This window comes from Prionailurus viverrinus, chromosome C1 (genome assembly GCF_022837055.1).
Source record: "Prionailurus viverrinus isolate Anna chromosome C1, UM_Priviv_1.0, whole genome shotgun sequence".
Taxonomy (NCBI): domain Eukaryota; kingdom Metazoa; phylum Chordata; class Mammalia; order Carnivora; family Felidae; genus Prionailurus; species Prionailurus viverrinus.
The window spans coordinates 161,584,151-161,607,963 of NC_062568.1; the positions used below are offsets into that span (position 1 = coordinate 161,584,151).

Here is a 23,813-nt window from a genome sequence, read left to right on the forward strand (position 1 = left end):
AGTGCAGAGCCTGATGTGGGGCTCCAGCTCACGTACTGCAAGATCACGACCTGAGCCAAAATCCAGAGTTGAATGCTTAACTGACTGAGCTACCCAGGCACCCCAAAGGTTTACATTTTAACATAAGACCATACTTAGATATGGATAAGCAAACATATGTGTTAAGGCTGTGTATACTTCAATATTCCTCCAGATCCCTGAATGATTAATTTTTTATCTGTAGTTTTCTACTGCTGCTGTAACAAATTAGCACAACTTTAGCAGCTTAAACAATACAAACTTATTATCTCATACTTCTGTAGGTGGGAAGTCTGGGGTGATTAGGCTGGTTTCTCTTTTCCAGATTTAACAAGACTAAAATCAAAGTGTCGGGGCCCTTATGAGAGGTTCTGAAAGAATCTGTTTCCAAGCTCATTCCGGTTGTTTGTTAGCTGAATTCAGACCCTTGAATTTGTAGGACTGAAGTCCCTGTTTCTTTGCTGGCTGTAAGCTGGGGGCCATCCTTAGCTACAAGAGGTCTCTTGCAGGTTACATTTGGACATCTCAGAGAAATTAAGGTATAAAAAAAACCCTTCTCATTCTTGGAATTGCTCTGATGTCCCCTCCTGCCACAATCATTCTTCTTCTTCTACTGTATTTCTCTGAGTGACTCTTCTGTCTTCCTCTTCTGTTGGTAACAGGCCATATAATTACTTTGGGTCCCCCTGTATAATTCAAGATTACCTTCATATTTTAAGGTCAGATGATTCGTAACCATAATTCCATCTGCAAAGTCCTTTTACAGCAGTATGTATATTATACTGAATAACCAGAGGATGGGAGTCTTAGGATATCTTGAAAATTCTGCCTGCTATAGTATATGTGCATCTGGGCAAAATAGGGTGACCAGTAGTAACCAAAACTTGATAGTTCCGCTAAACCATAATCTTGTCTATCCATCACCTCAAATTTTTAATTATTTTCCCAAATTTCAAGTATTTATTCAATAATTCAGTATTGTGACTATTACAACATTCAAATTAGATAATAAAATACAGCCAAAATAATAATTACCAGAATACCTACATGTAGATCCAAGTGGATAATTGTGGCTTATGTGTCATGGAAATGATGGCAGTCATGACCAATGAAAGCAATAATCTGACATCTGATATCTCAAAAGCATTAAGAACTTACTGCTGTTATTTGAGTTTTTCTGTTTGGAAAACACATTTGAGCTATGTTTCCAAGAATATTGTAACTTGCTTGAATAAGGATTCAATGTGGGTTGCACTATACCTCTCAAAGTGGGCAGGAAGCAGATCAAACTTATCTTCAAGAGCAAGCTTTTGGTCTTTGGCTGGAGAGGCAATCTTACTCAGAGGCACATCTGGTAAAGTTTATTCAATAGTCTTCACGTTGACACTGTGCCCAAGACCTTTCCGTATAATGTGTACACAAGCTACTACATGTACTTAATGATTTTTAAGAACTGGAATATACTCAAATGTATCAATGAGACACCTTGTTAAAATAGTAAAAAAAAATAAAGGTCCAACTTTTAAATTAGCCATGTGATCGTATGAAAGAACATAAAGCATATTTCCAGAGGATAAGTACAAAACAAACCTGAAGCATTGGTAAACAACTGTAACAGTAGGTACAATTTATAATTTTCAATTAGTTAAAGCCCATGAATTTGGAATTCCTTTTATGGATAGGTGTTGGCATTTACCTTTGCACTATATATTGAAGTACAAGTGTTCTTAAAATATTTTATGAGATTATAAAAATTTTAGGAGGAAATGATTAGTATAGTTAGACTTTAAAATATTTTAAACACATTTCAAATGCTACTCCCTTGAAAAACAATGTGATAATTATACGTAGGTCTCATCTGTTATTTAAAGGGAAGTATTCAGAAATGATGGCCTATCCATGTACTGTCCATTACAGTAGGCACTAGCCATATGTGGCTATTGAAATTTAAATTAAATAAAATAAGTGAAAAACTGAGTCCTCCTCAGTTACACCAGCCATGTTTCAAGTTCTCAGTAGCCATGTGACTAGTGCCCACCGTATTAAGACAGTGCAGATACTGGACATTTCTGTCAGTGCAGAAAGTTCTACTGGGCAGTGCTGACCTCAAAAGGACCATTAAATAGCTATTAAAATATTAACTGCAGCAATATGAAAATTACTTGAGATAAAATATTAAGTGAAAAATAAACAGGTCCAGTAATTTATAGATATAAACCATAAATGAAACAATGCAACAATTCAGGTTCGTTCTTCCATTTGTGTTACTTAGTACCTACCGTCAGCATTGTCCTGGGTAGGTACTGGGGAATCAGAGATGAATTGGACCTGTTCCCTGACCTCGAGGAGCTTCTAGTCCAACAGGAGAAGACAGATAAGAAAACAGTATGTGCTTTACAGTATTACAGTGCCCTGATAGAAATCTGTTTAGAGTACTACTTACTGGGTGGGGGACACAAGAAATTCCTCAAACACCAAACCCATCAGTTCTACCTATGAAAGAAAGTCAGGAAAGGTATCCCAAAGGAGGACTCATTTGCCCTGACTCTGCTGATGGGAGCAGCCGCTTGCCAGACAGACCGAGCAAGAGGAAAGGAGAGACTGGGTTGTCAGGCAGAAACCAGACTGGGCACTTCTCAAGGTCCAAGACTTGCTTGAGTTTGTAACTTTAGAACTGAGAGCTCTATAAATGCTTTTTAACCTGAACTGAACCACGCACTGTGAGTGAAGAAAAGCATGAAGATATAATACGAGGGGGCTGCATGGTACGTCAGGGAGAGAATGAAGCCCAGGTGTGAGGACAAGGGGGTTGTTTGTCAGGCAACAGAACTGAGCTTGACACTGTAGTGAATGTGGAACTGAAAGATTTCAAACAAACAAAAAAAAAACAGAGGAGAAAACATTACAGGGATATGTTAATAACAGCAGGATTAGGGGTTTTCTTTATGACTATCAGTGATTTTCTTTTCCTTTCTACTATCTTACAGATCTGTAACGTGAGCATGTTTGTTTTATAAATCTATCTGAAAAATAAAAAGACAAACAACTGTGTCATCTACTGGCTTTCCATGATATATTTGGCTGTACTTTGCTGTCACTTTGTTAAAGGTAAGAACAATCATAATATTAACTAGCTTTTATTGAGTTCTTTTCTTGGACCACTCACGATTCTAAGTTCATGTGTTAATTTATTTAATCTTCACAAGTTATACAAGGGAGTTACTAACAGCCCCATTTTACTGATGGAGAATTTCAGGTATTTAGAAGTGAAGAAATTTGTCCAGTGGTACAAAGGTGTGAAGTGGCAGGACGAAGCACCCTGAACTCAGAGCCCTAAATCTTCCTTTTATTAAATTAGTCTGCAATTCAAATTCTCTATCATTTCATTCTGGATTGCCCTCACTCATTACATTTTGGGAACATTTGGTTTTACTATTCTTCAGGCAGATCCTAATTTGGGTAGAAGAGATTGGAATGTGACTCACTCTGAAGGAATCCAGAAGATCAATCCCAGAGACCTGCGTATCACACTCCCTTACTTCTTTCCAGTGTTTGCTCAAATATCTCTTCCCAAACATGGCCTAACACAGGTAGATGCTCAGTACATATTTGTAGAATGAATGAATGAATGAATAAGCTTGAGCATTTAATCTTCAAAAAGATTATTTTTCTCAGTATATACTAAGATGACTACACAGAACATTTTTTTTTCAAAAATAAGAAACAGAATTTCTCTTATAATTCTGTGTGATGGAGAGAATTCAATTAAGCCAGAATACTTTATTCTTTAAGTATTCCAGATAATCAACATTTAATAGTTTATCTTCAGATATTATTAATGATATAAGTAGGTCCATGGAAAAGACATCGCTGAGCTGGATTATAAGTGGTCAAAGCAAGTGCCACTGAAATAATTTATTTTAGCACCAGAGGAGAAAGGAGGCTCATTGAGGGACAGAAATAACACAACACTGAGGCATGCTTCTTAGGACGATGCATCCAAGAGGCAAGGGGGCATTCCAGAGACAGGCATCAGTCGGGGGGGGGGGGGGAATCCCTGGTTTAATTGTTCCCTGGGTTTGATATGAAAGTTATAAAAGAGCAAGTCACTAGCACTGTCAGAAGCCAAGCTGATAAAGCTGAACATTTTAAGTTCTAGCCATTTGATTCACCTCTCTGAGCAAGGCAAGATTCATGAATGAAGAAGGATCACATCCAATATTATGAAGTGAAGTTAGAAGCCAAAAGAAAACTTAAGACTGTATTTCTAGAATTGAAACCATCCAGTTCTTTTTTTAAATAAAATATGCATTCTCTCATTGTAAAGAGACCTATCAATTTCACTTTAAAATAATAATCTTTGTAAGTCCCACTTTATAACCTTGGTGTAAAAATATTATTGATTTACATAAGCTTACTCAAATCCTTCAAACATTTAAATATGCATTGTACATCTTATTCCTTATATTTTGAATAACTGGGAGAGTTCAAAGTATTAAAGAGAGCATTAGGGGTGCCTGGGAGGCTCGGTCGGTTAAGCATTTGACTCTTGATTTTGAGAGTGGTCATGGTCATGAGATCGAACCCCACATTGGGCTCTGAGCTGACAGTGTGAAGCCTGCTTGGGATTCTCTCTCTCTCTGACCCTCCCCACTTCTCAAAATAAATAAATAAACTTGTAAACAAATTTAAAGAGAACACTGTATTACTCTGTTCTTACCTGGAGGGTAAATAGAATGCTGCTCAATGTATAGCTTGTATTCCACTTAGCAGGGTCGTCCAAAAAATCTATACAGGCCCGACCAGTATTTTGGTCTACTGTATTGAAATAATACATTAATATTGACACATATAATAAAATTATTATTTACAGTTTATGAACATCAAAATATCACAGGCAAAATCAGAAAGCAAATGAGAAAGCAGAAAAGTATTTTCAGTGAATGTGACTGGCAGTTGATATAGTGTAGCTGTTAAAAGCATACACATAGATCTGAACATTGACTCCCCTGCTTTGTCAGCTCTGTGACCTTGAGCAATTTAACTTTACCTCTCTAGGTCTCACTTTCCTAATGTGTGAAAGGGGGATACAATGAAAGAAACTATCTTCACTGAAAAGAATTAAAAGATAAAGTACAATACGTTTTATTAGCACATTAAAAACTCTTGTAAATAATAAGAGAAACATTTGTACCCTAATAGAAAAACCTTGCCATAAAAAGCTAAGAAGTGAAAAGAAAATTGTGAAAAGGTGAAAAGAGAGCTGTTGGATTTGACATTGTGTTGTAAAACTATAATAATTATAACCCTGGAGTGGGATGTGAGATTAAACAATGTGATAAGAGCCTTTAGAAACAAATCCTACTATGGGTTACAATTGTTGTATGTTAAAAGTGCAATTATGAGTCAGCGGCAAAAGAAAAGATAATCAACAAGTGTGCAGACTACTCATTGTCCTCTGGTATCTACTCTTCCTTTCTTCCATTTCTTCTGTGATAAGAAGCTCTATGCCTGCCCCCATCTCCATCCCTCTCTGTGATTTTAGATAAATACATGGTTGCCCGCATTTTCCCCAGCCTTCCTCCAGCGAGATGTGACCATGTAACTAAGATGTAATCGCGGGGTATCAGCAGAAGGAAAGTGTGCAACTTCTACATCATATTTCCTGAAGGAAGCTGTTTTGCCCTCTGTGGTTCCCCCCCTTCCCACTGGTCACAGAGTAAATGCCTTACATCCAGAAATGATACTGCATGATGAGGACAGCAAAACCTCTCTGCCAGCTTTGTTCTGTTATATACAGATTGGAAAGATACATAGAGCTTAGCATATCCCCTGACACTGTTAATTAACTAAATCAGTATTTTATTTTATTTTGTTAAAAAATTTTTTGTAATGCTTGTTTTTGAGAGAGGCGGGGTGGCGGGGGGGGGAGAGAAGCAGAGAGAGAGGGAGACACAATCCAAAGCAGGCTCCAGGCTCCTAGCTGTCAGCACAGGCCCCACGTGGGGCTCAAACTTGTGAACCATGAGATTATGACCTGAGCCAAAGTCAGATGCTTAACCAACTGAGCCACTCAGGCACCTCAGTTAACTAAATCGGTATTTTAAAGAAAGAATAGAGTTAAATATGACAAATAAGACTACAGAACAACTAAAAGAATATTAAAATGATGATTTGATTGTGTTTGGGGAAAGGGTCATCAAAGTTTAAAGATAATTACAAAAATCTCAAAGGACAAGACTAATAGATATGATTACATAAAAAATTTTAAATCCCAGATATAAAAGAGCCAGCATAAGCAAAATTTAAAAATTAGTGACAGAGGGAAATATTTGCCACATCTAAGACAATGTAATAAACATTGCCAAGTCTGACAATTTGCAAAATAAGAAATACCATCAACAGACATGAAAAATGTTTAACTCACAAATATTCAAAGAAGTGCTTATTAAAATAAAAAAGTGAGATTTTTATAAAATTGGCAAAAAAAAAAAAAGTCTCTGAAGTTTCCATGCCCAGAATTGGAGAGTGATAAAATGAGAACTTTGTACACAGTTACTGGTGGAAGTGTAAATAGCATCCAGAAAGGCAACTTGGCTTTATGTATCTAAACACTTAGAACTATATACAGCCATCTTTTGGAGTTTGGGGGCTAATAAATAATACTCTGCTCCTCCTGAGTTCATACATAATGAAACAGGCCTAACTGTGAAACATCAACTTTACTGTAGGTTAGATCGATATGGAGAATGCATGATCAATGGCTTTAATCAAGCTCCACAAAAAGCCCCCCTGATTTGGACTTAACACCCAAACTGAAGGCCTCCCGTTTCTTGCCTGGAGAAAGTGAGACGGCGCCCATTCTCTGGGAAGGCTGGTTGGAAATAAAGTGTTGAAAAAGTGCTGAGGCACACGTGTTCAATTTTTCCTCCTATTTCCCCAACAGATAAGTCACTCAAGTAGTGACGGAGGGAAAGACCAGCAATCACAGATGTTCTATACTTTCTCTCCTTGAGACAGAAGCTCTTTGTACTTTGTGGAAATGGAAGGTTTGTAACTATGAGTTAAGAAGACCACCTGCCCCCCCCATATTTAACCAGTAACTTCATTTGTGTTTATTTTAAGCAAATAATAGAAAACATACACAATGAATTTTGTACCATAAATTTAATTTTATCCCTTAAAAATAGGGATTTTTTAAAATTACAAAGTAATAATGTACTTGGAAAGAATTATATGAAAGTATATAAAGTAAAATATGAAAACTCCCTTGCCTACTAATGCCACTCTTTAGAATTATTACTAGTTGGTCTATACAAATATACACACACATGTGTGCATGTGAGTGTGTGTATGGTTTTTGTTTTTTCATTAAATGGAATTATATCTTACATGTTATTCTTTGAAGTGTGTTTTTTTTTCCATTTAACAGTGAATCATCAACATATTTCTGGACTTATTTATTTATTTATTTATTTATTTGATGTTTGTTTGTTTAGAGAGCTCTTGCAGGTGAGAGCAGGAGAGGGGCAGAGAGAGACAGATTTCCAAGCAGGCTCCGCACCGTCAGCACAGAGACTGATGTGAGGTTCGATCTCACAAGTGCAAGATCATAACTTGAGCCAAAATCAAGAGTCGGATGCTTAACCGACTGACCCATCCAGGTGTCACTGGACATATTTATTTAAAAATATTTGAACACCAGATATATGCCAAGTAGTGAATATTCTTGGAATATAGCAATGACCAAAAAGTCTTGCTTTTATATATCTTCCTTGTTATGTATATAGCTGTAAGATATTTTATTTAAAAATTCCAATATCAATGGACACTGGTGTTTATCTCCCTTTTTACTGTTTCCAACATTGTTATTGGGAACAAACATCTTTAAATATTAAACATACTCTTCCACACTTGTGCTACTATTTCTATGGAATCATTTATAAATATGGTATTACATCGATTTAGGGCTGTTTGCCCTTTATTGCTGATTAGAAACTGTCAAACTGCTTCCCACATAGGTCACACTAAGGTCATCATTATGTCAGAGAGCCCATGTTTGCCTACCCCTACTAAAATTGTGTAGATTTTTAACATTTTGTCAACATAAGCAATGAATCATAATTTTTGTTTTAATATGCATTTACTTTCTTACTAGTGTGGCTGAACATCTTTTTGTGTTTATTTTTGTTATGTTTCTTCTATAAAGTGTTTGTTTATAACTTTTGCCCATTTTTCTATTGCTTTAATTTTTCTTGTTGATTCTTAAGTGCTCTTTATATGTTGTAGATATTCTGTTCTCATTGCAAATATTTTCCCTTGGTTTGCAAAAGTCATGTGTTTTGTCTCTGTTTATAATATTGTTGGACATAGAGAAGTTTTAAAAAGTTTATATAGTTTAATGTACCATGCTTTTTTCATGGATTCTAGGTTTTATCATATTTGAAAAGGCCTTCCTCATCAAGCTGATAAAAATTTCTATTAGATTTTCTTCTTTTTAGTATGTAAAACTTTTAGATTTTTGATATATCAGGAATGCACTTTGTATATAACTTGAACAGCATTCTAACTAATTTCTTTCTAAAATGTTAATTTGTTAGTGCATCATTTTTTATGATAAAAAAATTAGACCCAACGAGAATATTGAACAATACGAGAATAGTTAAGTTTATCATTTGGTCATCAAAAATGACCTTTGAAGAACGTTTAATAATGCAGAAATAAACATGTCATTTTAAAAACTTCATATGTAATATTTCAACTATGTAGAAAAATACATACATAGTAAAAAGAAAATAAATTTAAGTGTTGAGAGCAATAGCTCTCTGAGTTAGGATTCAAGTTGATAATTTTATCGTGCCTTTGCATATTTTACCCAATAAGCATGCTTACTAATATAATCATAACAAAGTTGTTAAAAAGAAACAAGGACAATAGGGACAGAGCCCCAATGAAGAAATCTCATTTGGTCCTTACCATTTGGATGAAAAGGAATTGTTAAGAATTTCACAACTGGAGGCACCAAATTGTACTCCGATGTAAAATTTATTGTCAGTTGGAAGAATAATCCTATGATAAAGACACAAACATTTTTACAGAAGTGTCATGTGGCACTGAATACCTGAAACCTGAAGTTTCTCTACACGTTAGCCTCCTCAAGGTCCCTGGATTTTTATTTATAAGTAAATTGGATCACAGGGTATGTAGACTCCCCTACACAGTATAACACACTCCGCACAATCTAATCCCACTGTGTTTTCAGCCTGCTTCCCATCAACTCTTTTTGCCCACTGACTCCATCCCTTAACACCTGCCTCCTGCACTGTATTGCTCATATTTACTGAACTCACTGTTCCAGAACCATTTCTTGTTGATAAGCTTTTGCCATGCTGTTCACTCAGACTGAATTTCCTTCCTCTCCTTCTAAACCTGACAAACTTTTACCCGCTCTTAAGGATTCAACTCAAGTGTCACTTCCCTGAGAAGCCACTCCTGACTCTCCAAGGTGAAATTAACTAATCACTGCCTCCTCAGCATTCCATTCAAAATCCATTACTATCACGTATTATATATTTTTTTTACAATTATCCACTTATGTTTCTCTCCCCTGCTTCACTCGACAAATCTATCTTGTTAAACCACAAAGAAAAAGTGCATGGTCATTAACGTTTATAGTGGCCCAGTCTTCTTAAAAATTTGATTTGTGAAAATTTGGGGGGAAAATCACAGAGGAAAGAAGTGAGAGATAATTGTGGGATTTCTGTGCAAGTAGGAATTTTGATAGCTATTCTCTGATTTCATGGAAGGCTTACATGATATTCCCAATTGATATACTTTACTGTGTCTGCTTCTTAAAAGTGTAAGAACATTAACATTTGGCATAAAGAAAAATTCAAATCTAAAATTTCCATCTATGTTGACAAATGGCAAGAAATTAAGGCACATAATGAAAAAATAACACGTGAATACTTTTAAAATTTTAGAATTTATATATTATAACCTTATTATATACATGAAAGAAAATAGGCTGATAATGGCATAAAGACTTTTAAAAAGCAAATTAGTTTTGAAAACACAAACCTTGCCAAACTGTATTCTGTAGACCTTGAATACTAGCTCCCCATTCCATCAGATCTTCACTTACAGGAAAGGCAGTAATACCCTTTAATTTAAAAAACAAAGCAAAGTGGAAGATTAAATATCACAGCTTTGAAGATCAGATGTCAAATTACAATGAATTCCAAAAACTCCACATTTTCTTTTCCTGATAAATTTATTTATTTGTTGATTTGGGGAGATGCTAGATATTGTCTTATTACACAGAAGTTAAGGTAGATTCCAAGAAATACACACAATAGTTAATTTAAAATAAATCATAAGCATGGAAATTGCAAGCGGGACTACAAAGTCAAGACTGAGATGTGTGGCTTATATAAATCAATAGCTAATTTAAGATTTCAAATAGAAAAGAAGGAAAGAGTTGGAAAGCAGGAATTTCTTCAGAGCTTTAAAAAACTATATGGATGCTCTATTGAAGGAATGAAGTAAAAAATTTTCATTAAGAAAAACACAATTCCAAAATTATGCTTGTATATAAAAATAAAATTTTCATATACTTGAGGTACTGTCCCAATGGATGGACAAGAATGTATTTCATGGAAAACTTTATCACTTATGCTGAGGAATACTTAAATATAGTTGACAAACATTTCTGAGCAACCACATCGTTATTAAGTATGTTAAATGCTAGTCTGGATAAACATTATAATATTTCCATTTTCTCCATTATCTATATTTACATATCACTTCTCCCTTCATCAAATTCTCTTTTACCAGAGAACTACAAAGTTCAGGTAGAGCAGAAACAACATCAAATGTTAGGTTTGTGCATCCGGGATGTTTGTTGTTGGACTCAATAATTGTTCTAACATCTGCAAGCAAAGACAACACTTCTATAGCAGGGGTCGAAACAGAAAAAAAACCACTGAACTACACCTGGAGCAACTGTTGGTAGCCCTCTGTGCATTCCCTCTAAGGTGGCTTTCTTGCCATTCTTTCTCTTAAGTACCCCCTCCCCCCCTTTCATTTTTAATTCTCCATACCATAAGTGATACATCAGCCTGTGGCACCTATGGACCTCACTGTGGTGGCACTCAGGGCAAAGCCTTCCTCTGTGTTAAAATTATAAAGGAAAGGCACTCGTGCATTATGATAGCAGTTGGTGAAAAGTGCACTAGACATTGATTAGTAGAACTTAAGACTTAAGAGCAAGGGGGTTTGGAATCAGAAAACCCTATGATAGAATCCTAGGGCCAAATATTTACTGAACCTTTCTAAGACTTAGGTTTCTACTTAATGTAGGTAAAACAAAACACTACTTGAAAAGTTTACTTATTTATCTTAGAAGGGGCGGGGCAGAGAAAGAGAGAATCTCAAGCAGGCTCCACACCGCCAGAGCAGAGCTAGATATGGCGCTGGAACCCACGGAACAGTGAGATCATGACCTGAGCCAAAATCAAGACTCAGACACTTAACCAACTGAGCCACCCAGGCACCCCAACACTACTTATTTTATGATATTGTAATTAATAAGCCACAGCCCTGCACCTACTAATTACTACTTGCTATTCAGGGCTTAAATATGCATAAATTACTTAGCATAATATGCTCAATATTGTGAACTGTTATTATGAAGTAATAATAATTGTTATTATTATAGTGTTACAGTGCAATCAACTCATTAAATAACAATGCTGTAGTGGCAAATTAGGTTTAACTAAATTATGCCTTCTAGAATAAACACGGATCAAAATGATTTTTAAAAATTTGTACCCCAACGAAACCCATCCCTCCAGGTTCCCGGTACTTACCTTAAAATTGTTCTCCTTCAACTCTTGGAAGTCTCTTTCCAGCAAGAAGTAAGCCCTGCGGTGCATGATAAGGCAGCAAAGGGCCTGGCACTTGTCCCCACACTCCTAGGGTGCACTCTGAGACAGATGTCTGAGATTACGGGTCACTGTCCCACTCCGACATAAATCTTGTTTTCTAGAGCCCCAGAACGCTGTGTCCTCCCAACAGAAGTGGCTCTAAACTGGACATAGAACAGTGACTTTTTTTTCTCCTCTGACTTCAAGAAGGAAACCGGGCACGTGCTCAACTGCGGTGTGTGACCGCCGTGCCAGCCCACAGCCTGGTCTCAAGGCAAACTTGGATGAGCACCTGGCACAACCCGTGTCGTCCGTGCGGGCGGCGAGCGGGAGAAGTGTAAGCGCAGGGCAGCGTGGGGCCCTCGTTAGTCGGGTAGTTTACGTTTCACAGGTGTAACTGGGTGCCCGCTTCGCAGGAGGTCGCAAATCGGTTGCCAAGCAACAGAACCCTGCGGGAAAGGAGTGGGGGAGTTTGGCTGCCCCTTATCCAATCAGCGACCGGGGCAAGCCTCTGGAAAGCTTCGCAGCCACTCGTCCAACAGTTTCACTTTGACAGGCCAATGAGATCTGTTGTCAAGACAACAACCCCCGCCCCCCACGCCAACTCAGTCCACCAAAGTGGACTGTACCCAATTAGTGTAGAGGGTGGGGTAAAGTCCCAGGATCTTTCAGAAGCCTTCACTCACAGTCCTTCTCTGAAATGCTTTCACTCTTCTTTGAATACCAGAAACTGTCTGGTAATAAGTAATCACTACATACAAGTCTGAGCTTATTAATCATAAGGTATATGGCAAGCTATCATTCATAATACGTTACAAATATTACTATGGCTTCAAACCCGACAGTTACCTTGGGGGGATGCTCCGGGAACAGGGAAGTATTTCAAATGTATCAGGTTCCCATCTTGTGCCACAGGGTTTTGCACTACTTTGCCTTCTCTAGACATTTACCACATTCCTTCCGCCCTTTTCCCCCACCACTTTTCCTTCACTCGTCGTTCAGATTTAACTTCGCCCTCATGGAATCTTTCTTTTGTGATCCTAGAGGACCCTGTGTTTACCTCCTCGTTAGCATTTATCACACTGGATCACAACTGCCTGTCGTCTTCTACAGCAGACTGTGAGCTACTGAAAGGTGCTCGCTTGACAGTGCCGACTACAGAAGTTGACATCATTGTTCAGAGTACCTTCTGGTTAGCTAGTTATTTAGCTAATTTTACACAAACTGGCTATCAGTTAAATTAGTTCATGCATTCCACAAACATTAAGGACTTCTTATGTGCCATGAAAACAATTCAAATGAAGTGACTGCCTTTATGTCTCCTTTATGCTTTATGGCTCCAGGATACAATAAAGTACACAAAAACAAAACAAGTATACAAAACAAAAATCATAATTTCAGATCGCAGTAAGTGCTGGCTAGACAGTAAAAGAGTAATGTGACAGAGAGTGCAGTAGGTAGTTAAGGGTTAGATATGGTGGTCAAGGAAGGCTTCTGTCAGGAGTGGTTTTTGAGATGATACCTGAAAGATAAGATGAAAAGGATCCAGCTTTATGCAACTGAGGGCAGACACTTCCAGGAAGATGAAAACACAGTAGTTATAGTCAGGGAAAAGCTAGGCTTAAAAAAGGAACCAGGGAGGGCTAGAGAGAGTAGAGGGAGATATAATTAGGGTGGGGCCCTCCCTACATGATGGGAGGTTTGGGTTTTATTTGAATAGCCATGGGGATCCATTCAATGGTTTAAGCCAAAGAGAGTCATGCTCTGATTTCCATTTACAAAATTTCTCTGGCTGCTTTGTGGAGAATGGATTGTGGGGAAGACAGTTTAGAAGGCTCCCATGGTCAATTTCATGTTCAGGTATGATAGCTTACAGATTCCCAGCAATGTATTAATTTTACTAACATTGTAGCACAATAAAATGATTTTATTCTGTTACATAAAACTGACTATAAAAGAATTTTTCCTATTAAAATATCAAGTAGGATCTAAGATCGAACTTTTTTGGCTACCTTTTATATCCAATAGATTTTAACTTGAACCTTATAGAACTGTGAATGTAGAGTGAAAATGAAGACAGGATATTTTAGTGAGAAGAGAGTATACCCAATTTGAGGGTTTAGCTAGATTTCTTGATGATATGGTGGTTCTGTGGCTCCTTTGACCCTGTAGGGGAACACTGTGATAGTAATTGCATAATTCTTTGTCTTTTCTTTACAATTTTGTTCTAGGGAAAATTATGTTAAGGTAAAAGGAAAAGGTAAAATTAAAACATTCTTTGTTCTGAATTTTTAGAAATTGGTATTTATATGGTAACTTCAATGCAATGAAAATCAAGTTGGTAGATTCTCATATGACCCCTAAAGTTGATACTACTAGCCTTGATTTCTCCTTGGGACTTCAGCATCGTGTACTCAATTGCCTGGTTCTCAGCCAGCTGTTTCAAAGACATTTCAGATTCAAAATGTCCAAAAATGAACCAAATACCTTTCCTCCTCTTCACTAGCCTCCTATTCCATTTTGTTCATCCAGTTTCTCAAGCTGGAAATCTGAAGTTCCCCTCTGACTTCTCTTCCTCATGACTCACCTTCAAGTACTCAACCAGACCCGCTGCTTTTCTAGCTTCTTCTCGAGCCTTATTACCAGTACCCAAGTTCACAGCCTTGTTATTCTTGCTAGAACACAGAGCATCTTTATACTATACTCTCTGCCTCCAGACTTGTGTGTCATGATACCTCACAGTAATGTATGTAAAACTAACATGTGATCATGTAATTCTCTGTTTAAAATACTGCAAAAGATTCCCTTCACCACCCCAGCTTACCCTGCCTACCTCCATTTTCAGGGTTTTAAATATGGATTGACTTCTAAGGGTATAGATCTGGGGGCTGTAATTGTGGGCCACCTTGTATTTGCCTGTATATCTGTATGTGCACATAGGCTTTTTTTTTTAGAACAGGGTCATGGAATTCATTAATTTTAATGATCACCTGTGATGTAAAAAGCTTAAGAGATCATGCAGTATAGAATTAAATCCAAGCTTCCTAACATGGCACTGCAAAACTTCCATGATATTTTTCCTATTGACCTTTCTTTTATTGATGCCCATTCTGCTTCATATTTGAAACAGCAGCACTGAACTGCTTGTCTTTTCCCTGTATCACCTTGCCTAGGCTCTCTACCTGGACTTTCTTCCTCTTCTTTATCTGGCTAACCAGCTCTTACAGATTGCTGAAAGACATCAATTCCTTCTCAGACTCTTCCTAAACCACCATGATGGGTTATGTTCTCATTTAACCTGGGCACATCTTTGTGGATTGTTACCACATTATTTTGAAATGATCTATTCCTGGCTTTTTCTTCCTCACAGAATGTAAATTCCTAAGGGCATGGAGACCTGTTTATTCATCACTGAATTCCCAGCACCAAGCACCTGGCTCAGGGGGGCAACACTTTCTGCTGATTGAGTTGAACTTAGCAGATAAAAAATTGGGGGGTGGGGTGGGCAGGAGAGTGACCCTTTCATGACAGGACCAGATGTAAGCAGAAGAAGGGGTTTGCAAAGATGGGGGTGGGTGGGTGGTGGGTGATTTAGGGGAGTTTGTCTAGCCCCATGGGAACATAGCAGGTTCAAGTTGGGAGTATAGAGACAAAGTAGACAATGGAGCAGAAGAATCAGTGACAGCAGGAGCCCACGGAGCAGAGGGGCTAGAGAACTGCAGGCAGGACATAGATTGTAAGCGCAATCCCCAGGGCACAAAGAGGAAGGCATAGGTACTTAGAAGGGTCCCCAACCAGTGGGCCTCAAAGGACATAAAGGTTAGAACTCCTGGAACTGTTTTGGGAATGAAAATGCTAAGAAATACAGAGCTTCCTGCCAGTCGGCCTCTGGAGGCTTGGCCCTATTGGATTTGGAGGTACTAAGTAAAAGGGATCACAGTTGTACTTGCTGGCTGTCCATCATCCTGTGTTGTTATAATTCCCTTAGCTCCTGTGTGGATGGGAGACAAACTCTGGTTACAGAGGCTCCTGAGCTGATAAGCAGAACTGGGGCTTTGGTAAGGGGTAGGAGTGTGATGTGTGTGCATACGTGTGCAAGCATTGAGCATGTGGGTAGCGACTGGCTAGGTTTGGTCTCGCATTAATAGCAGCAGGAGCTGGAAACTAGTAACATCAGCTGTACGAATATCTGAGTCTCTTAAAATTGCAAACTTCTAAGTAGAGGTCCATCTGAAAATATTTTTCTCTGTATAGACTCACCTTCCATTTATTATAGCATATGTTTTAATAAAATTTCCCCATACATGATAGCACTGATGTTATGTCCTTGCCACTTCTCCTAAACCATGTTCTTTTCTGCCTTGTTCATCAGATGTATTGTTGTGGGTGTTTGTATTTTATTCATTTAAAAAAAATTTTTTTTAACGTTTATTTGTTTTTGAGACAGAGAGAGACAGAGCATGAACAGGGGAGGGGCAGAGAGAGAGGGGGACACAGAATCCGAAACAGGCTCCAGGCTCTGAGCTGTCAGCACAGAGCCCGATGTGGGGCTTGAACTCACGGACCGTGAGATCATGACCTGAGCTGAAGTCAGACGCTCAACCGACCAAGCCACCCAGGCGCCCCATGGGTGTTTGTATTTTAGATAAACCAACACAATCAGGAAAATAAATCCCATCTGTAGTCCTTCCACTGTCTTTTTGTTTAGGTCTATTGATTTATTTTGAGAGAGACAGAGAGAGAGAGAGAGAGAGTGCACTCAATCAGGGGATGGCCAGAGAGTCATGAACTGTGAGATCGTGACTTGAGCAGAAATCAAGAGTTAGACACCCAACTGAATGAGCCCCTCCAGTGTCTAAGTTTTTTTTTTTTTTTAATTTTTTTTTCAACGTTTATTTATTTTTGGGACAGAGAGAGACAGAGCATGAGCAGGGGAGGGGCAGAGAGAGAGGGAGACACAGAATCGGAAACAGGCTCCAGGCTCTGAGCCATCAGCCCAGAGCCTGAAGCGGGGCTCGAACTCACGGACTGCGAGATCGTGACCTGGCTGAAGTCGGACGCTTAACCGACTGCGCCACCCAGGCGCCCCTCCAGTGTCTAAGTTTATTAGTAAGTCTGGGTAAATAATGTGTGCTCTCGAGACAGACCTGGGTTCTTTCCCAAGATACCTATGTTTTAGTAGTGGCATAGCCTTGAAAAAGTTACTTAGCCTCCCTCCCTGTACCTGGATTTCCTCACCTGTGGTATCCAGCCAGTAATAACAGCTACTTCTCAGAATCATTGTGAGGGTTGAAAGCAGTTAATGCCTGCTGAGCGCTCAGTCACTGGCTGGGGTAGAGTGATAGTCAACACCTATGCTGACCGTGGGCTGGGCACAGGGTTCTACGTGTTTCATGGTAATTCATTTCATCCTCAGAAACGACTCTGTAAGGTAGGGACTATTTTGATTCCAATTTTTACAGATGAGGGAGATACACAGTCACACAGCTGGAATGCAGCAGCCAGTACGCAACCCCAGGGTATCTAGCTCTGGAGTCCATGCTTTTGACCACTAGGCTACCCTGCCTCACAAATGTTTCATGTTCTACCAAGTGAGCTCTCTGGGCTTCTTTCAAAAATTATTGCTACTTTTGGGGCACCTGGGTGGCTCAGTCGGTTAAGCAATTTTCCAGCTGAATTTCTACTTGTTTGCTTTCTGAGTTTTCCTCCACTAAAATGTAAACCCAAGAAAGCTGGACCATTGCTATATAATAAAATAATGTCTGATATGTAATAAAGGCCCAATATAAATCTGTTAGCTAAATGTGTACTCTGTCTTTTCTTTTAGATTATGAATTCATTAAGAACTCAGTCTGACTTCTGTAACTTTTTAAAATGTTTATTTATTTTGAGAAAGAGAGAAAGAAAGAGAGGGTAGAGAGAGAGGGAGAAAGAGAACCCCAAGCAGGCTCTATGCTGTGAGCGTGGAGCCAGACACAGGGCTCTATCCCAAGAACTGTGAGATCATGACCTGAGCCAAAACCAAGAGTTGGTCCCTTAACTGACTGAGCCTTAATTCCTGGAACTTAGAAATATGTAGCACTCTGTATGCAGCTCAAAAAAAATAAATGTACGAAGTACAAAATAATTATTTTTACATTAACTTATTACTTTTGAAAATTTAAGTGGACAATAGATTTTATTAAGTCCTACTATACACTTTTTTTTTTTTTTTTTGGCTTTCTCTTTCAGTCTTTCCCCTTGAAAGTAGGCCTAGAGGATTGGAAGGAGAAAAGTTGCATTACATTTTTTATGGTTGGCAGAATTCTAAGATGACCTTCAAGATCTCCACCCACTGCATACTCCTTAGGACTATGAATATGATGTATTTTACTCTTGCAATTAAGTTAAATGGCGCAGTTGATTTTAAGAATGGGTGAGCCTGACCTAATCAGGTGAGCCCTTAAAAGAGACTGGACTCTTCCTGAAATCAGTAACTGAAAGCGTGAGAAGGAGTCATTGTGAGGGAGATTCCCTTTTGCTACTTTTGAAAATTAAGGGAGCTATGTGGCAAGGAATGTGGGCAGCCTCTAGAAGCTGACAGTGGCCTCTGGCTAACATCCAGTAAGAGAATCAGGGCTTCAGTACTACAACCAGAAGCTACTGAATCCTGCCACAAACACATGACCTTGGAAGAGAACCTGAACTCCAGATCAGAATTCAACTTGGCTAACACTTTGTGAGACCCTGAACAGGGGATGCCATCATGCCATGCCCAGATCGGACTAACAGGACTGTGGGCTAATAAATGGGCATTGTTTTCAAATATTAAGCCTGTGGTATTTTGTTACACAGTAATGGCTAACTAATACAACTTATCCAGAGCGTACAGTTACTGACCAAGACAAGTTATGTGGCAAAAGGTCAGTCACTTACTGAGTTGGGTTTACCCTGATTTAGTGTAAAAAAAACTTGAAACCAGTTGATAGACATTAACATATGGCTTTAGAGGGCTAGGGGATAAAATGGGTGTGGTATCTGAAAAATGAAAACCGAACCAAGGCTCATATACAAACTTTCACATCCTAGGTGAGCAAAGCAATGAGCAATGTAATTATTTAACATTTGCAAAGTTACTGAGGCCACCTTCGGCTTTAACAGCCAAGTGTCCCCTCCCCCTCTTTTTAAAAACAAATCTTTCCCTCAGGACTTGGCCAACAGATGTTTTCATTTTACGAAAACTAAAAAACTGCTTTCCTCATCCACCAGGAATATGTCCCAGTACAAAGTGTTAACCTCGTTTGGATTTGAACCCCCATCCTCAAGAACAAAAAAAGGCTGAGGATTGCCAAATGTCAGCTCAGCTGTGAGAAGTGGTTTAAATCATATTTTGACGTATGTTACGCTGTTAACTAGAAAATGAACTGCAGCGCACATGCTTCTAGTAACTCTGGTTTCAAATCATATGATCCCTTCTTTGTCTTGAAGACCTTTTGATGTGCGTTCCCAATATTGAGTTTCTCTGCTTTTAATAATCTTATATTCCTTCCCCAATATAAATGTCATGAAAAATACTGAATGCTAATCTTCAAAGATCAAACAGGAAGAAAGAGGTGGGCAGCATAGTTCAGCGACTTAAATTCCTAAAATTTCTCATTTAAAAATTTTATTTTAGCTTATAAACGTCTAAGCTCAAAGAAATGCTTCATTCCCCTTTGTAAAGTTGGAAGTTGCAGGCCCTTTCAAATTTCAGAACTGCGTTAATTATAGAATAATTTAGTCTCTCTCCTCATAAGGTACCCAAGATGCAGGGGCCCCTAGATCACTATTCATATCTGAATTTGTGTCTACCTAACAGAGAGGAGCTCAGAACCAATACATGCTGGCTTTGACTTTATAGTCTTTGCTTCAGAAAGGGTGACCAAAAGGCCAGGTTTGCCTGGGCATAGGGGTTCTCTTGGGAAAAAGGACTTTCAGTGCTAAAACAGGGATAATTCCTGGCAAACTGGCACAGCTAGGTCACCCTACCCTGGGCATCGAGGACATTTTCAGGGTGAGAATTACGTTGACAACTTGATAACAGCTGTTTACTTGTTTTGGAACTTGGTGTTTAAAGGAACCCAGCTTGTTTTCCCTGGCAGGCTGGTGCCCAAACCCCATAATCCAAGTTCTAAAACATAGTGCCCAGAATTCCGTTAGGAGGGGATTTGGGTCTATAATGAAGGAATGCAGCACTTTACATATGCTCAAATGTTTTAGGAGGATCGGGTCTCCCTTTATTTCATTCTCCACATGAGAACACCAATTGTTGAGAGATACCACATATAATATTATGTAATACAACTGTGACTGTGTGTGTGTGTGTGTGTGTGTGTGTGTGTGTAGGGGTAGGGAACTGCTTAAAAGATGTAATTATAGTGGGCTTCCTTCACATATATTGGTTTAATATACCTCTTCATGGTGCTCTTAGTTGGTCCCAGGGATGATTCCAGAATTTCAACACGGGAGAAGCTTTGAGGTGGCAATCAGCTTGGGGGTATGAGGGATGACATATGGTATAGGGATGGTCTAGGCATATGTCTCGAAGCTGTTTTTACTTAGTGTATGTTTATTAGGGCCGATTTGAGGGGAAATGATGGAAATTATTGAAGGGCTAAGCCCACCCCCACCTCATTGGCACTAATCCTGGGTGTTCTACATTATAGCATGTGCATGAATAATTAGGTGGAATACTTTGAGCTCTAAATATCTTACCACATTAGAAAATAATGTATCTCTTTATAAACTTGTTTAAAACACATTGAATAATAGCAACGTTACCACTTTCTGGGCATCTACTATGTGCCAGACAATTCTTAAAGTATTTAAATACATTCTCATTAAATGCTTGTAGCAAGTCTGAAAGACAGATACCCTAGAAAAATTATAAAATTATCTAGACTTTATTTTTTGATAACTTTGTGTCAGGTGCACTTCTCTGCAGCTTACATAAATTAGCTCATTTAGGTTAATTAGCTTCAATCCTAGGAAGCAGATACTTTCACAGATGAATAAATATCAGTTCAGAAACTTGTCTCAATTTGCATGGTTACCAAGGGGTGAAAGAGAGATTTAAGCTCAGGCAGTATGACATCAGAACCTTTACTCCTAACCTCTATGCTACATTTACAATATTTTACTGATAAGGAAATTGACGTTCCCTTACTCAAGGTTATCCAGATCATTTGCAGGAACACTTAAAAAGTATGTGCTGTATTCTCCCAGTCTCTTTATTCGGGTCCCATGAAGGAGGGCTAAGGATAGTGTTTTATGCTGTATCTGAGGAATTTACAGGTGATTTTTTCATTGTTTATTATTTTTTTTTTGAGAGAGAGAGAGAGAGAAAGAGAGAGAGAACGAGTGGGGGAGGGGCAGAGAGAGGGAGGGAGACACAGAATCTGAAGCAGGCTCCAGGCTCTGAGCTGTCAGCACAGAGCCTGATGTGGGGCTCAAACCCACAAACTATGGGATCATGACCTGAGCCAAAGTCAGACACTTAACCAACTAAGCCACCCAGGTGCCCCTATAAGAGATTTTAAGGTAGTTTTCTGGTACATTCTTGGATGGTTCTGAGGTTATAATTTTCAGAATCTCCCTAATTTTGATAAGCTGCTTTGACAACTATTGCTCTAATGCAGAGATGGCTAGTAAGTTTCATCTCTGTTGCCATTTCTGATTGATTAGTAGGTTATCCAGGGCAGTATGTTGAAAATTTTAAGGCTAACTCTGAGTCTGTGGGAAAAGCATCTATTAGTGACATCTGGCATGAATGCAAGAGGAGAGAAGGGTGCTGGTGCTGTGGGTTTGCTCTTTCATCCACCCAGGGCTTCAGCTGAGTGGAGATTGTGTTCTTGTTCCCAACTACTTGCCCCCTTCCCTGCAAGGAGATTCTATATCCCTACCTGTGACTGTGAGGGTATGGCTGCACTGCCTCTCAGCAGGGTGAGATACATCCATGTCCTACAGTTGGGTTCATCTGCAGAGTTTGTGTTGACCCGGAGAATATGAGAAAAGGACATGGCATACAGCACGTCTAAGCAGAACGTTTTCAAGTGCCCATGTTTCAGTTCTGCCCCTTGCTCTTTTTTTTTTCCCCCCAGGCCATAAGAACAGCTGATCCTTCCAAGACCTGGGAGCAGGGCCACAGCCCCAGACCTACCTCTGCTGACTGATGGAAATGAGAAGTAAACATAATGCAAGTCCCTGAGATTTTGGAGGTATGACTGCAGCCACGCTGACCAATACAATGAATACACTCTGTTTCCAGAGTGAATTGGGGAAGTACAAATAAGTACTGTCATTTTGCCTGATTATTAGTTTTAGTCTTCCTAGGTTGATTCTTAGTTAACATCTAGATCACGCAATTGGGGTGTTTCAGTCTCCTTCAAGTAAGTGATCTTAATGGGTGTAGACTCAAAAGAAACCTTTCAGGGAATTGTATTAGAATAGGCCCGGATGACAGATGAAATGACTGTTTCTCTGTCCAAGGATTGCATTGGTCAAGGACCACTTGGTGTAGGATGAAGCCTGACCTCTCCCTATTTCTGCTGCAAAATTCACATGCCTCTAAGGTCAGGGAGAGCTTTAGCACTAATTTATGATCGTGGGCAGCAAGTTCTGTTGTTTTGCATGGGATGTGGATTTTGCATGGGATGTCCAACAAAGACTGATATTGAGAACCACTCTCCTTCAAGTGGAACATTCCCTGAATTATCTTTATTCAGCATGTCAGGATACTGGCCTTTTTCAAAGTGTAAGGATGTCCTATCTAATCTTAAAGAGGGGCCTTTCTCCCAACTTTACCATTCCCAGATAAGAATATTTACTAACCTGGTCACTTTGGTGAGACTATGCACCATGTCAGGCCTTGTCAGCAAATGTTATAGTACTCGTTTGTGAATATGCATTTCATAGGCGCATATGATTCAGCTAGTCATAAATATGTCAGCAGACTTTCTCCCTGTATGTCTCCATTTTTTTTAAATCTTCCCCGCCTAATTTCCTAGGGGATTACAATGACCTTGAGAACTCTGATGGTTTGTAAGTCTCTCCTTCCTCCGAGTTAACAGACTCCTTAGTACTCTTGGCATTTATGGTAACAAACTTCAGGTGCAGTCGTATTTTGGCTGCAAACAAGTTCCTCTTAGGCATGTGATCCCTTGTTCCTTCTCTTCTAAACTAGCATTTTCTCCTTAGCTTTTAAACTATTGCCCTAAAAAAATGCTATATAAATTAAGAGTATGAGCTTCACCCCTAGCACCTCCCGTGGCTCCTTATTGTCCTCCTTCAGAGCTTTCAGTCTCTACAGGCTGTGGGGAGCACAGAAACACAGCCAGCCAGCGAGGTCTGATGGGCTGCAACTGGCAAAAGAACACAGTGGAATGCGCCACAGGTGACTGCATCCAGCCAAGTGGGTCAAGTTGTCACAGGAAGTTCAGGGGAGAGGGGAGCCTCTGCAGCTGCTTCTGCCTGATGCTTTCTAGGAGCCAGATCTTTCTTCCTCCCAAGAAAGAGCAGCCTATCCCTGACCCGGACTGTGTGAAGTTGCAACACAGAGGAGAGCGCTTTTAGTTGTGTTAATCATCGCTGCAAGGAGTCAGAGAAAGTACACTAAGAGACCAAGTCTTTTGAGCTTGTCCACATGAAGGAAAAAGCTTTTGATTACTACCCAGGAATAGGGGTCTCGAGGGAGCTAGACAAGGTAGTCTTGTCAAAGGCTGGGGCTATTCTCTATCCAAGACAACAGCTACAAAGCATATAACCAATTGTCAAATGGTTAAAGCAAAAGGATTTTACTGCTTAATTTTTCACTAAAACTTGATTTTCTTTAAGGGGAACCAAAGTGGCAAA

General features: G+C 39.1%; 1 protein-coding gene across 7 annotated transcripts in view; it reads right to left on the bottom strand.

Moving 5' to 3' along the window:
- Nucleotides 1-12,337, bottom strand: part of UBE2U (ubiquitin conjugating enzyme E2 U) — a 58,837-nt gene extending 46,500 nt beyond the window's left edge. For 5 of the 7 annotated variants that reach the window (XR_007154831.1, XR_007154832.1, XM_047871300.1 and 2 more), the window contains exons 1-4: nucleotides 11,889-12,337; nucleotides 10,099-10,180; nucleotides 8,995-9,087; nucleotides 4,739-4,836 (exon numbers count right to left, since the gene is read on the bottom strand). Coding sequence is in view for 5 of the 7 variants with exons in the window: in XM_047871300.1 (XP_047727256.1) it covers nucleotides 4,739-4,836; nucleotides 8,995-9,087; nucleotides 10,099-10,180; nucleotides 11,889-11,954 (339 nt within the window). In the remaining 2 variants the exon portion in view is untranslated. Of the gene's footprint in view, nucleotides 1-4,738; nucleotides 4,837-8,994; nucleotides 9,090-10,098; nucleotides 10,181-11,888 lie in introns of those variants that run through there. The other 2 variants (XM_047871301.1, XM_047871303.1) reach the window with 2 other exon arrangements.
- Nucleotides 12,338-23,813: the final 11,476 nt, after the last annotated feature.